This window comes from Helianthus annuus, chromosome 12, assembly GCF_002127325.2.
Source record: "Helianthus annuus cultivar XRQ/B chromosome 12, HanXRQr2.0-SUNRISE, whole genome shotgun sequence".
NCBI lineage: Eukaryota > Viridiplantae > Streptophyta > Magnoliopsida > Asterales > Asteraceae > Helianthus > Helianthus annuus.
The window spans coordinates 104,366,231-104,380,034 of record NC_035444.2 but is presented as its reverse complement, the minus strand read 5'-3'; the positions used below and the strand labels follow the sequence as shown (position 1 = coordinate 104,380,034).

Genomic DNA, 13,804 nt, shown 5'->3' with positions numbered 1-13,804 from the left:
TATCTAAAATTTTTATATTCTTTAACTTTTATTTATTTGATCATCCTAAAAATTAAAATAGAAAATCCGATTCCCACCGTGCTTATGCATCGTTCCCCTATCTTTTCTCAATATTGACGAACACTATCATCCTCCGTTCTACTATTATTGCTTCAAGTTCCAGCATTCATTCATCCTCCATCCACCTGCTAGACTATGTCGCTTTCATCGATTTATTTGTGTTCTGTTCGTGAACCGTTCGTGAACACATTCATTACATGTGATCAATGAATAAACTCATATTAAAAAAAAGGCTTGTATAGTATTCGTTAGCCGTTAAAAAAGATTAAACTTTCTAGATTTTTGTAATCATATAATGAACAATGGGCCATTTCTCTACTTAACATGTCAATACCAGTTTTTATGAATGCTTTATTTTCAGCTTTGTTCAAGTTTTAAATAAAAATATACTTTCTTTACCAGCAAAAAGAAAACACAACCTACTAACTTAACAACCAAAACCAAATCACCAAATTACATAATCCATGAGTTCTCAAACATCAAGTGTCGGCACCGGGATGAAGTCAATAAAAAGTCAACATAGCAAAACACGAATACAATACTTTATGGCGTTGGCATTACGAGCCCTCATGAAATAAAATGGACTGAAACCGAAGTGTTTCTTATGGCACATTCATAACTTGAATCGACTGCAACATATCAGATACAGCAATAACAAGATCGCCAGATTTGATCATACCTCGAGCCTTGAGGAGAGAGAAAGTCTTGTTGAGATTGGTTTCCATGTCGTCTGAGAAGTCAAGGCGGAACGGAATTAGACCCCATTGTAGATTTAGACGTCTTCTAACCAATGTATCGGTTGTGAAAGCGAAAATGGGGCAATCCGGGCGGCTACGCGACAAGAGAGATGCCATGTGTCCGTCTTTCGTGTAGACAAAAAGTGCATCTACCTCCAAGTTATTAGCTGCAAGATAACCAATTTATACGCATTAACATAAATTGCAGCATTTGATTTTATTATACATGGTTCAGTTAAAACCTAAAAAACAATATCTATGGGTGTAAACGAGCCAAGCCGAGCACTTATGAGCCACTTGAGGTCAACTTGCTAAAAGCTCGAATCAATCCAAGCTCAAACGAGCCCGAGCCTAAAAATAAGCTTGTTTAACAAACGAGCCTCGGCTTCACTTATCAAGCTCGAGTAGACTCTTAAACGAGACGACCCTATTATTTATCCAATTTTTATTTAACATATTGAGCATATATTTACATATAATTATTATATTATATTTAAAACAATGATAAATTAACTAAATAATGTATAGTATGGTATACATAAAAAAAATATAATTATAAACATATATAAAGTAATAAAAAAATAATAAACGAGCTAAGCTTGAACTTTAGAAATAAAGCTCAAAACGAGTTGAACTCAAGAGCCAAGCTCCAGCTCTCGTAAGTTAGACGAGCACTTGTAATTTGGCTTAAAGAAAATAATACAAGTTGAAAGTCACCCAAAATGCATCATCTAAACCCCTTAGATATAAAAAAAAAAATAGATTCTTGTTTTTAGTAGTTAACCTTTAGAAATCACCTTTAATACAATATTTGTTTATAAGAAAATCAAAAGACTGTGTCCATAGTTGTCGATAGCAAATAGCGACAAGGCACCTATAGGCTACGTAGCGAATAGCGACGGCTATTTTATAAATAGCGATTACACTAGAAAAAGAATTTTGAAAATTTTTATATGTATATTACATCAAAATACCCTTGTATATATGCTATTTTACATGTATATTTAACAAAAACTAATAGTTAGTAGCAAAAAATGAGTTTCTGAACTGGATTTAATTGAACTCATGCCCGCACGTCCTGAGGACAAGAATGCAACTCCGAAAACCCGGGCCTGCTGCGGGCAGTTTTGCCCTTAACTGTTCTTGCTTTTTTGCACCATTTAACCTTCGTTTTTGAAAAAAAAAAAAAAAACCCTTAACTGTCGCTAACTTCGCTATTCATCGCTAAGACCCATACAATGACACTTGGTCGCATGGCTACATAGCGGTCACTCTAGCCGCTATTAACAACTAACAAAAACAAAAATAAAAACAAGAATTCTAACTCACCCATTTTGGCAGCAGAATTGCAGATTTCCTCAGAAATACTATCAGAGAAAGAAGAAGCGATATCAGGAAGATCCATAACTTCATGACGTTTCTCTTCCCTCCACCATTTCTCAATTCTTAAACTAACACTTCTCAAGACGGTCAAAGCCTTGTCAGGGAACTGACCCATGGCCGACTCACCAGACAGCATAAGAGCATCAGCTCGTTGTCTCACTGCTTCAGAAACATCAGCCACTTCAGCTCTGGTAGGTGTCGGGTACTCGATCATAGATTCTAGTAGTTGAGAAGCAACTATTACTGGTTTGTTCAACTGTCTGCACACTTCAACGATCTTCTGTTGAGCCAACGGAACCTGTTCCAGTGGGATTTGTGCACCCAGATCCCCTCTGGCTACCATGGCTCCGTCAGAAGCTAGAATTATCTCCTCCAAGTTTTTCAATGAGTCGATGCTCTCGATCTTTGAAATTACCGCTATATCCCTACATTAATTAATTACCAGACATTGAGATTAATCTTAGAAATTACCGCTATTTCCATTTGAATAACTTCTTACCCATCACGAGACCGTGCTTTGATGTAACTTTTAAGATGATTAATCACTTCTGCTGACTTGACAAATGATACTGCAATGAAATCAACACCTTCTGCAATCCCAAAATCAATATCCAACCAATCCTGAAGATACAAAGTCACGAAAATTATAACGCAACATCCATAAACTGTAGAGCAACACAACAGTTATCAACTGATACAACCCGTTTTTAACCCTTCATGTTTCAACCGACCCCGTTAACTAACTTTTTTTTTGAACGCTGAGAATCTTAAACAGTTGAGAGAGATCCCACACCCTCCCAAGCAGAGGGCCCTAACCCCACTCTGGCGGCCCACGCTGGCGTCAGAGTTTGGCTAACGGCGTTCCCTGGGAAACCATACCACCGGCTGCCAGTGGCAGGGGCTTGCGCCGCCACAAGAGAGAATCTCTCTGGCGTAACACACGGTGGAGTAAAACCTGGGGTGGCTCTGGCTCGAACTCTTGACCTAAGGTCTGGGAGAACTAGCCTTCATTGCCTTTATCCACCAAATATGGCACTAGTAGGGATTGAACTTCAGTCTCCAAAGAGAACCCAAGTCTTTCCAACCACAAGTGATGGATAACCCGTTAACTAACTTGACCAGCCATTTCGCCACCTTTATCCATACGCCACACTATATATATATATATATATATAGGATCAAATGAGAACCAAAGTGAGATTTGCGAACCAAGAGAACCACCATCCAACCAAGCAAATTTTTTAATAGAAAATCCTAATTTTTATTTATATGTTACTAATCTTTACCCAAATAAAAAGAAAATTTGAAAAAACATATGTAGATCGACGGGTTACATACAGGTACATCGTAAACTACATATTTATTTTTACAATAATAACCTTTTAATTAAAAAAAGAAAAAAAAAGTTGAAAAAAAATACTTGGTTGATAATGGTTCTTTCAAGTTCTCAAATAACTTGTGGTTCTCTCAGGATCTTCACCCTATATATATATATATATATATATAATTCAAGATTAACTTATAGGAGCACCAACCTTTGAAGAAATTGTTGGAAGCATGGCATTACGTTCACGAACTAAGCTACCATCTCGCCAGAAAGTCAAGTTAGCCCGAGGTAGCAAAAGTCCGGGGTCAGTACACAAGCACTTGACATCTGGACCAATCTTTTCTATCACCTCAAACCTCACCATTCCACCATCAACAAGGAGTTCATCCCCAACTTTAACATCTGTTACGTGAAAACACATTTAAAAATCCATTTCAAGTCCAAAACATATGACTTTTACTACTTAAGCTCAAACATTAACCTTCTGCAAAACCATCATAGTTCACAGTGATGCAGCGCTCAGGACGAAGAGTATCATAAGCCCGAACACTGAAAGTCCATACTTGTCCATCCTGCGTAAAGTGACAATTTGCATAAACAAACAAATCGATAGTCTTTCAAGTTGAAAATAAATATATAATCATTGTGCATTATAAATGATACCACCACCATACACACTTCCTTGGATTTATAAACTATGACTACCTACAACAATATATTAAGATAATACGTTTGTACGATCCGAAAGACGTTTCATTGAGGCATATTAATATAACAAAAGTCTCCCCAAACATTATTTCCACCCAAATAAGCAAAAGCACAAACAATAAAGAAAACAAGAAGGCAATTACAAAATTCAAAAGAAAGTCAATAAGAAGCTGCAAATAGTCTACCGATGTGTGCTAATAACAAAAAGGTGGAAATTATGAGAAATAGAGAGCCATATGAAATTCAACAAAACCAAGCCATAAATAACCACACTGTAGTCATCACCATCATACTCAGTAAATCCCACCAATAGCAAAGCTAAGCTAAGGTAGGGTCTGAGGAGGGTAAGATGTAGACAGCCTTACCTCTACCCCGTAGGAATAGAGAGGCTCTTCCAATAAGACCCTGGCTCAATAGTAGTTTTGTATCAAGCCTTGGACATAAGGCACATAACACTCAGCAATTAAGACAAAGGCCGATTAGTGCATGTACTCCCTTGTCTTTCGGCCATCAACGCCACCACATGATGCATGATTAACCATCCCCTCTTTTAACGTTATTTTCACGAAATTAGTAAAATAACGTTAAAATTAGTGCACTTTCACTTTTGCCCCCAAGCGCCCACACATATATACATTATATGCAATATTAAATCCAATTTAGCAGATGTTAAGTAATCATTATGAACTAATTTAGTGTAAGCTAGAGTAAGAAATTAAAAAAAAAAAAAAAAAAATCCCCAAGCAAGCGAGAAAGCAAGAAGATTTGATGAAAAAGCAAGCAAGCAAGCAAAGAGAAGCAACCTCAGCTTTAGCAGAAGAAGCACCACCAAGATCCCCCATATGAATCTCACTACCTTCAGTATCCATCATGATAGCAACAGCATACCCTTTCTCCTCATTCAACCTCCTCACTTTATCAATCACGCTCTTGTGCCACTCACGTGTCCCATGACACATATTAATCCGAGCCACATTCATCCCCCCAACAGCCAACGCCTCCAGCTGCTCGAACCCACATGTCGCCGGTCCGATCGTGCACACCAGCTTCGTCCTCCGCGTGCTCCTGAACCCGTTCTCCTTCAGCTCTGCCTCCGTCACCGCATCCACCTCGATCGAACCCGCAGATACTGATACCCCGTTGTTTTGGGTGACGTAATCGGTTGTCACGGCGGATACACCGTTGTCGGCAGATGCGCATAAACGAAGGGGGGGTTTGTTGGTGAAGGGGAAGAGGAGTCGATGATGATGATGGGGGGTTTGAAGGGCGAGTTTGGAGTGGGAATAAAAGTCTGGGGATGGAGAGGTTGATACGAAGAAATTGAGAGATTGTGCCATTGTTGTTGTTGGTTGGTTGGGTGTGAAATGTTGAATGAGTGTAGATATAGACTAGGAAAGGAGGAAGGAGGGTGACGGAGTAAACAAGTGAGATTGGTTGTATCATCAATGGATATATATTTGTTTCTTTAGAAGGCTATGCGGGTGTTTGGCTAACAAGTCGTAATGAAATGACTTATTTACTTATTTCTCTCACATAATAAGCTAACCAAAACACCTTTTAACTTTTCAATAAGTAAATAAGTCATTAAGGGTCTGTTTAGTATGGGGCAATGGAATGGATGGGGGAATGGAATGGGTGAAGAAATGGAATGGGCAAGGGAATGAAATGGGTCATTACCATTCTATTGTTTAGTTTGGTTACCTTATGGGGATGGAATGATACATTACTTTGTGTTGTTTGGTAGGCAAAAAAATGACCAATCAATGGAATGCAGTTTATTATAAATGACAAAAATACCCGTGTCTTAAAAAAAGAAAATCTACTAGGTTCGCTAAATTTTCGAATTAAAAATTATAACTATATTATGAAAAGTAGGATATATTTAACTAACAAAACTCAAAAATTATTTAAAGGATTCCAACTAGAAAAATATAAAAATCATCTAATATCTGCCAAATAAAAAAAATCATCCAAAAAGAAAAATACAAAAATCATCCAATGTCTGCCAAATGAAAAAAAAAAATCATCCAAAATTTGCAAACAAAAAAAAATTATTTGTGTCAAGTTTTGTCTAAAGTTTGTCCATTCATTCGAGGTCCCGACCGTTGTAATATGTTCCACATTTGAGCCAAGATCTTCGTCATCGGCGTCATTATTTGTGTCAATAAATTCATCATCATCATCAAAAGGATCATATGGCATTTCTCTTCAAATAAAGTTATGCATAAGACAACATGCAAGTATAATTTTATTTTGTGTTCTGATCGGATAGAAAGATGGACTTCTAAGTATTGCCCATCTTTTCTTCAAAACGCCAAAACATCGTTCGATGACATTCCTTGCTGCTGAGTGCTTCATGTTGAAATACTCTTCGGGCTTTTCTGGTCTTTGTTCATTTAGCCAAGTATTTAGATGATATCTTTGACCTCGGAATGGTGCAAGAAATCCCTCTCCATTAGTGTACCCGGCATCAACAAGATAGTAGTTACCTTTAGGCACTTGCAATCCATTCTCTCGAATCATAGCACTACGAAGTATTCTACCATCAGCAGCAGATCCTTCCCAGCCTGGTAATACATAAATGAATTACATGTCAGGTGTGCAAGCAGCAAGTACGTTAGTTGTTATTTCTCCTTTTCGATTACGGTATCTTGGTTTGTCTTCCTCTGATACTTGCACACTTATATGTGTCCCATCTATTGCCCCTAAACATCCCTTGAACCATTTCCATCTTTCATCTGTTGAAGTTTCTAATATTGGCTCTGGCTTCTTAAACAATCCATTTTCCAATCGTATAACAGCATTTAACACATTGTTGAAATGTTTACTAATAGTCTCCCCTGAACGGTGAAAATGAAACTTCACCACTCGATTCTTCACATGATGTGCCAAAACGTATAGGAAAATTGCAACTTGTTCATCTAATTGGAGATACTTAGAAGCCTTCAACTTTCGATCTCTCTCCAGCAAATTACATAGTGTCATGAAAGTTGCCCTATTCATTCTTAGTTGATGAAGACACGTGGTGTCACTTTCATACACTAATCTATGCATATATTCTTTTCTTTCAGGGTAGAACATGGTGTAGCGAGGTCTAGTTGGGCGCATATTTAAACGTATACTAATAACTTTTTAAACCGCTTGAATATACCAAGTAATCATGTTTAGTATATGAAGCCACAACGCGCAAAATGCAGCTAATTTCTTTTGTTTTTTTTGGTCGATTCAGCTTAAGTCTAGACATAACTTCAGCAAAAATCCGAGACCTAAGGAAAACAAAATTATTAAGTTGAATTTATCTAATTACTCAATGTATGTATTTTATAGGTCAAACGGGTCAGGCAAATTAACAGTTTACCACTAGAACCAATAAAAGCTTGCTAACTGTAGGCAAATTAATGTTAACAGTGCTAATTATATAACTTCATGTTGAATTACAAAGTCGAATGATTTGTTTTAATATGCATATTGAATTGCTACTTATTAATTAAATGGCACATATGTTTCAACATGGGTAAAAGCTCTATTATGAATTTAAAGATTAGAGTACTCTTCTTAATAAAAGATCATGTAGATTAAAAGTGAATTTTCAAGTTGAAGAAAACATAAGATTGCAAAGGAAAAAAAAAGAATAGAATATGTTAAACTAAATTGCTAAAGTTAAAGAAAAAGTTTGAAATCCTTCTTTATTCATTTTTTTTGACCTGCACATATTTTCAATATTAAAGCATGCCCAAAAATCTAAAGTTGAAATAGTAAACAATTGCAATTATATGAAACAATATTCAAAGCAAGCATAGCTATTATGCACAGAATTCAAGATAGCAAGCACAAAGGTTTTAGAATAAACTAGCAAAAGTAACCCTAATACACAGAATTCAAGATAGCATGTGAAACCATTAATAATCTGACAAAATACAGCCATGAAAGAATCAAAAGAAAGAAGATAACGATAGATTACCAGAGAAGTATAGATCGCCGATTCCGAGCGCCGATTCCGAGCAAAGTTGGACGAGATGTATTGAGCGGCAATATATTCTTGATACTAATCTCTTCCTTGTTTACAGGATATGAAATCACAGGTCAATTTTAGAGGAGGGAAAATAGCTAAGGAAGGGGCAAAATAGAGAAATAGCATTACCATTGCGGACGGAATCAAAAAAAAGAAGGGGGGGACACGGGAATTAGTTGGTGAAGGATTTAGAGGGAATGGAATGGCCTAGGTAATGCTTGTATCCATTCCATCGACCAACCAAACGTGTCTTTTTTCATTCCATCGTAATAGTCAATTCCATTACGTCTTCCATTCCCACATACCAAACGCTACCTAAAATAAGCTTAGCCAAACCGCCCCTATGTGTATTCATATAAATTTTTTTTAGAGGGTTATGGGATAAGTGGTAAAACACGTTATAGAGGGGTTTTATATAGTGTTATATATATCACAAGTGGGTGTAGTTATAAAGCTTCTAGCTTATCATTACTTAATTATTTAATTTTTAATTTTTTATAATTAATTTCAAACTTTATAATATAAAAACTATTTCATTAAATTAAAAAACGTTACACTAAAATTAAAAAAAAACATTACAATAAAATAAAAAACTCAAAGATTATATTTTTTTCGATTCGCTCCTTTTGTTGTAACGCCATCTTCAACGCTTTTCCGGTTAGGTGGTTGTGCGGTTTCGAGTAGAATTCAAAGTCATGAGCCCATTGTCTATCCCGCATAATCTCGGTCGCTTCTCGGTTCTCTTCCATACATTTAGTCCCTAGTTCGTGTATGTCTTGAAGGCATCGGTTTATCTCCGAAAATGCATTATTCATGTCGGATCACATCGACGATGACTCAGGCCTTCTCGATCTTGCACCGCTTCTTCCTCCTGCGGGTCGTGGTAGCTCTTCTGCCGGCTCTTCCTTCGAAATATCATCGTTTACGTCCGTGTTTCGAGCATCGGACGTTGGCGTTTCGGGTTCACTCGACTCGTTGGTTTTTTATCTCTTTGACGGCCTTTTATTTGGCGACCAACCCGAATGAGTTCCTACCGTAGGGATGTTGGCCCATTTGAGGCTATTACGAAGAATTTGCCAACACTTCAAGTATGGGAAATTACCTTGAGTGACTTGATACTCGATTAAGGCGACTTGTGTAATGTCCTCGTCGTTGTGGCCACTTTTCCATTCATTTTTTACCCGTTAGTAAACGGCTTGAAAATTTGTACACTTCTTGTTGATATCTGTCCACTTACCTTAAGTTGATGATTTTCGGTTTTGTATATTAAAAGTTTAATTATCATAAGTTGGAGTGTTAAGTCATCTTAAACATCATCATAGGACATTTTTTTCACAAGGACACAGAAGTAAGTAGTAAGTACTTTAAAATGAACTAGTGTTAATATTCATGAATTTCGCGGTGTTGAAAAATGATATGTTTCTTACTTTTAGAAAAGAAATTACGTTACTGATCATAAAGAAACTATACACGTAAACTTATTATGGAAATCTGAGGTTGAATATTAAAATAAAACGAAGCATCGAACTATATATGTAACAGAACCAAAAAGATAAATAAATAAAAAATACGTTTTACTGGTTTGACATATAAATTGAAAGCCTATTACTCTAATACTTCTACTTGCTGGAGTTTCGTAACCAATAACCTCGAATTCGTTTTAGACCAATTGAAAAAACAATCATCCCCTAACGAAATATGTTCGGCTTCAATTATATCATGTAATAAATATTTAGAAAAGAAATAAAGTATAAAGGAGCTAAAATATGAATTTAAATACTTCAAGTTGTGTTTATCTATTTGAAGTAAATCTAAAACTAATTTTTTTAACTAATGGGTGAGTTCCACCATTACTGATGATTCTGCAGCAGCAGAGAAGTTAGAAGTTGCATGTGGACCAAAAACATGCCATGTCCAATGTGGAGTAGATTCCATACTCTTCTCTATTGTTGTCCCCTGATTATGACAAACATTAATGTACATGTTTTGGAGTTAATAGACCATTATACATTCATGAATACAAAAAAAAATCGTTCAACTTACCTGGTCAACAGGATATAAACCGGAAGCCACAACACTGCTCAGGTTGAGAGGGACATAATCATCTAAAATACACTGAAAGCTCAAAAGTCAATTCCGTATCTATTATTTTAATGATTTAAAGCATATATGGTAACAACCAATAAATATTTTTAATATGATTGTTAAATAATTTGAATCTAATTAGTTATATAGAAGCCAATAATTGTTGATTAGAGATTATTAAAAATTAGGATAATTAGCAATTATAAAAAATGAATGTAGTCGACTTCTATTTCAGATAACTTTATTTAAAAATAAGTCAAATATAATTTAAATTTAAAATTACTATAATATGTTGGAAGAATTTAATCAAAATGATATATAAAATTTTAAATTTTAAACCACTAACATGTCTAGATACATTGAACCAACCTAAAAAGGAAATCCAATTAATGTTATTAACTCCAAATCGTTTACTTCCATATTATCCTCCAAATCAATTTTTTGAATTTAAAATCAAGTTATTATCTATCCTTTGAATAAGGAAATTATCAGCCAAAAATACTAAAAACACATTTTTGTCATTTTTTAAGGATATTAATATATTGTTAAAACAGACTTCTAATAACTAAAATGATATTAGAAAACATAACAATGCTAGCATCTTGAGGGACATAATCATCTAAAATACACTGAAAGTTCAAAAGTCAATTCTGTATCTATTATTTTAATGATTTAAAGCATATATGGTAACAACCAATAAATGTTTTTAATATGATAGTTGAATAATTTGAATCTAATTAGTTATATAGAAACCAATAATTGTTGATTAGAGATTATTAAAAATTAAGATAATTAACAATTATAAAAAATGAATGTAGTCAACTTCTATTTTAGGTAACGTTATTTAAAAATAAGTCAAATATAAACATAAATTATAAATTACTATAATATGTTGGAAGAATTTTGTGACAACTCGGATTTCCAAGGTTCTCTTGTGGGTATCGTTTCTACTTGTAGTCCAGTAAACGTTGTAACTAAATATTCGTTATGAAAATTAAATGAAAGTGTTTGCTGTATTTGATTGTTTTACATGTTAGTTAACCGCACACTATGTCGGGTCGCACATCATCACACCAGTCGCACACCTCCCTTATTGTGTGGGTTCTATAAGCCCAATTCCTCTTTTGAACCCAAACCGAGCCCAACCCACTCCCTTTGTAAGCGCATGGATAGTTATATTTGCATACAATCCCTTTTCAATAACATTGCCAAACCCTAAAACTCCCTTCCAAACACACACTAAGCGACAAGCAATCTCCTCCCCTTCGAAGCCTTCTCTTCATATCGAGCCTAAGTATCTTCAGCATACCTTGAGGTTAGTTGTTATAGTGTGGAAACATACATATGTGACTGTGTTTATGATAGTTTAATGGGTTACATGAATGGTAGGCTTTCGTTAATCTAAGGCTTGATAGGCAGCATTCTTGAATGTGTTAAAACAAAGATAATATAATCATATGAAATCGGTAAAATCTTGTGACAAACGTTTAATTTGAAGTTGTGCGACTTGCATCGATGATCTAGGGTTTCGCCAAGTAATCGATTTTAGATGTTATTCATAATTAAATATGTGTTTGTGTTGCATGTATGTTGAGGATAGCTTGAGTGGTATGAATAGGGTTTGATGATATTGACAATTCTATTGTTGATTTGGTTGGAATTTTAGATCATGATGAAACTGTTAGAGGATTAGGGTTTTGCTATGAAATTGGAATGTGCAATTATTTTGATCATGTAACTGTTTGGATCAAGATTAGTGGGACGGTTACGTAGGGATTGGAAAGTGTTAGGATCTGAGTTTGATGAGATTGTGTTTGTTTAACTAAAGTGAAGATGAACTTAGAAATAATTGCAGCGGAAATAGATGAATAAACTTTCAACACAATCAAAGAGAGAATTGTTTTAAGCAAACATGTTTAACATGGAATCGAATGATTATATTTATTTAAATCTTCAATTACACTGCATGCATGCATACAATCTCCCCCCTTAGCCTAAGCTCACAGATGGTTTGTTCGTACAGAATAACTTGGAGAAGAAGAGAGCTAATAGAACAGTACAGGGTACTGTTCTATTTGTAGTGCAGAACAAATCACTGAAGCATCTTTGCTGACGTCACTATGAAAGTGACATCTAACCTCCTAACAACCTATAACCACTGATCTATACAACTACTGCTTTACAAACTACTGATTACAATGAATACAAAAGACAAACTAAACTACTGCTTCTCATTCCATTGTTATACTCCTAGCAGTGCTTTGTGTCTTCAGCAGTACTTGAACCATGACAGTAGATTGAGCATCAGTGTTTCATCTTCAACAGTCTTTAAGTCTCATCAGTTGTTGAAGATCAGCAGTTGTTGTAGAAGGGCAGTAGATAGAGGTCATCAGGTGTTAAGCCACATTCAAAGGGAAAGAACTGTTGCAAGCAACTGCTTATTGTGAATCCACTGATCTGATCCAGTTTTGGCTTTATCAACTGTTCTTTTGGTAGGTTCAATCCCACAATCTCCCCCTGGAACAGATGATGCCAAAACTCTTCATTATTTTGGATTTTTATTGTCTCATCAAGTATTCCCTAACTTATCCTTTGAGTTGTAATTCAAAGTCCATGGAATCTGTATCATTTTCATCCCTCCACAGTGGAAGCTCAAGGAGATCCTGCAGATCTTCAACACCTAGGCCAAGTGCTTATTCCCTTGATATGTACTTCACCTCACCATTGGATTTGAGCAGAGTCAATACATGGGTCTGTTTGTCAGACTTCCACTTTAGTATCTTTGAATCCAATGGGTTTCTTGGGAGAGTTTTTATTACAGATGAGTTTGGAAATTGAGGCCTGGTGATGACAACTTGGGCATGGTCTTATGATTTTGCTTGGTCTTCTTCCACAAGTGTTTGAAGAACCATCTTCATGATGTACTCTTCTAAAGCCTGGTCTTCTTTTGTTATTGTATCCATCTGCTGTTGTTTCCTTCTTTGATAATAGATAGCAACAGTTGGAATAGTGGCCCTTCTGATTGGTAACTTTTGTTTTCTGACTGGAACCACTGCTTCTGGATAATCAGGCTTTTGAGGAGCAGTGGGATCTCTTTTCCTCAACTCTTCCAACTTTTTATAAGTGGCTAACACTTTATCCTCTGACCACCTTGTGACCTGGTTCCTTGACCCATAATCAGCAGTTATCAGTTCTTCTTTCATTCTTTTTAGCTTTAAGGTCTTTTCTAGTACATTTTTCTTGTACTTGGCCCAGATTGGAGGAGTCTGCTTTACCTTGTTTTTAATCATTTCTTGAATTCTGGCTGTCTCTTTTTCTAGCTCAATGATGGTCCATTCCTTATACTGGTGCTTTTCTGCCATGTACTTCTTGTATGCCATGATATATTCAAGATAATCTTTTCTCATACTTTCATCATCTCTTTCAGACAGTTTTTGACAAAGGTATTTTGAGAACTGTTCTAAAGTTCTGACCTTTGTGAGCAAGTATTGC

At 35.7% G+C, this 13,804-nt stretch overlaps 2 protein-coding genes across 2 annotated transcripts; both read right to left on the bottom strand.

Annotated features, from left to right (window-relative positions):
* Window positions 1–468: 468 nt before the first annotated feature.
* On the bottom strand, window positions 469–5,644 carry LOC110916418 (pyruvate kinase isozyme A, chloroplastic). The gene is made up of 6 exons (XM_022161162.2): window positions 5,019–5,644; window positions 3,989–4,079; window positions 3,716–3,909; window positions 2,680–2,801; window positions 2,127–2,605; window positions 469–964 (listed from the first exon to the last, which is right to left on the bottom strand). The coding sequence occupies exons 1-6, from the start codon at window positions 5,550–5,552 to the stop codon at window positions 663–665; spliced, it is 1,722 nt and encodes a 573-aa protein (XP_022016854.1). The 5' UTR covers window positions 5,553–5,644; the 3' UTR covers window positions 469–662.
* Window positions 5,645–6,181: 537 nt separating this feature from the next.
* On the bottom strand, window positions 6,182–7,323 carry LOC118485103. Its single transcript, XM_035981347.1, has 4 exons — window positions 6,861–7,323; window positions 6,680–6,782; window positions 6,319–6,421; window positions 6,182–6,217 (listed from the first exon to the last, which is right to left on the bottom strand). The coding sequence occupies exons 1-4, from the start codon at window positions 7,321–7,323 to the stop codon at window positions 6,182–6,184; spliced, it is 705 nt and encodes a 234-aa protein (XP_035837240.1).
* Window positions 7,324–13,804: the final 6,481 nt, after the last annotated feature.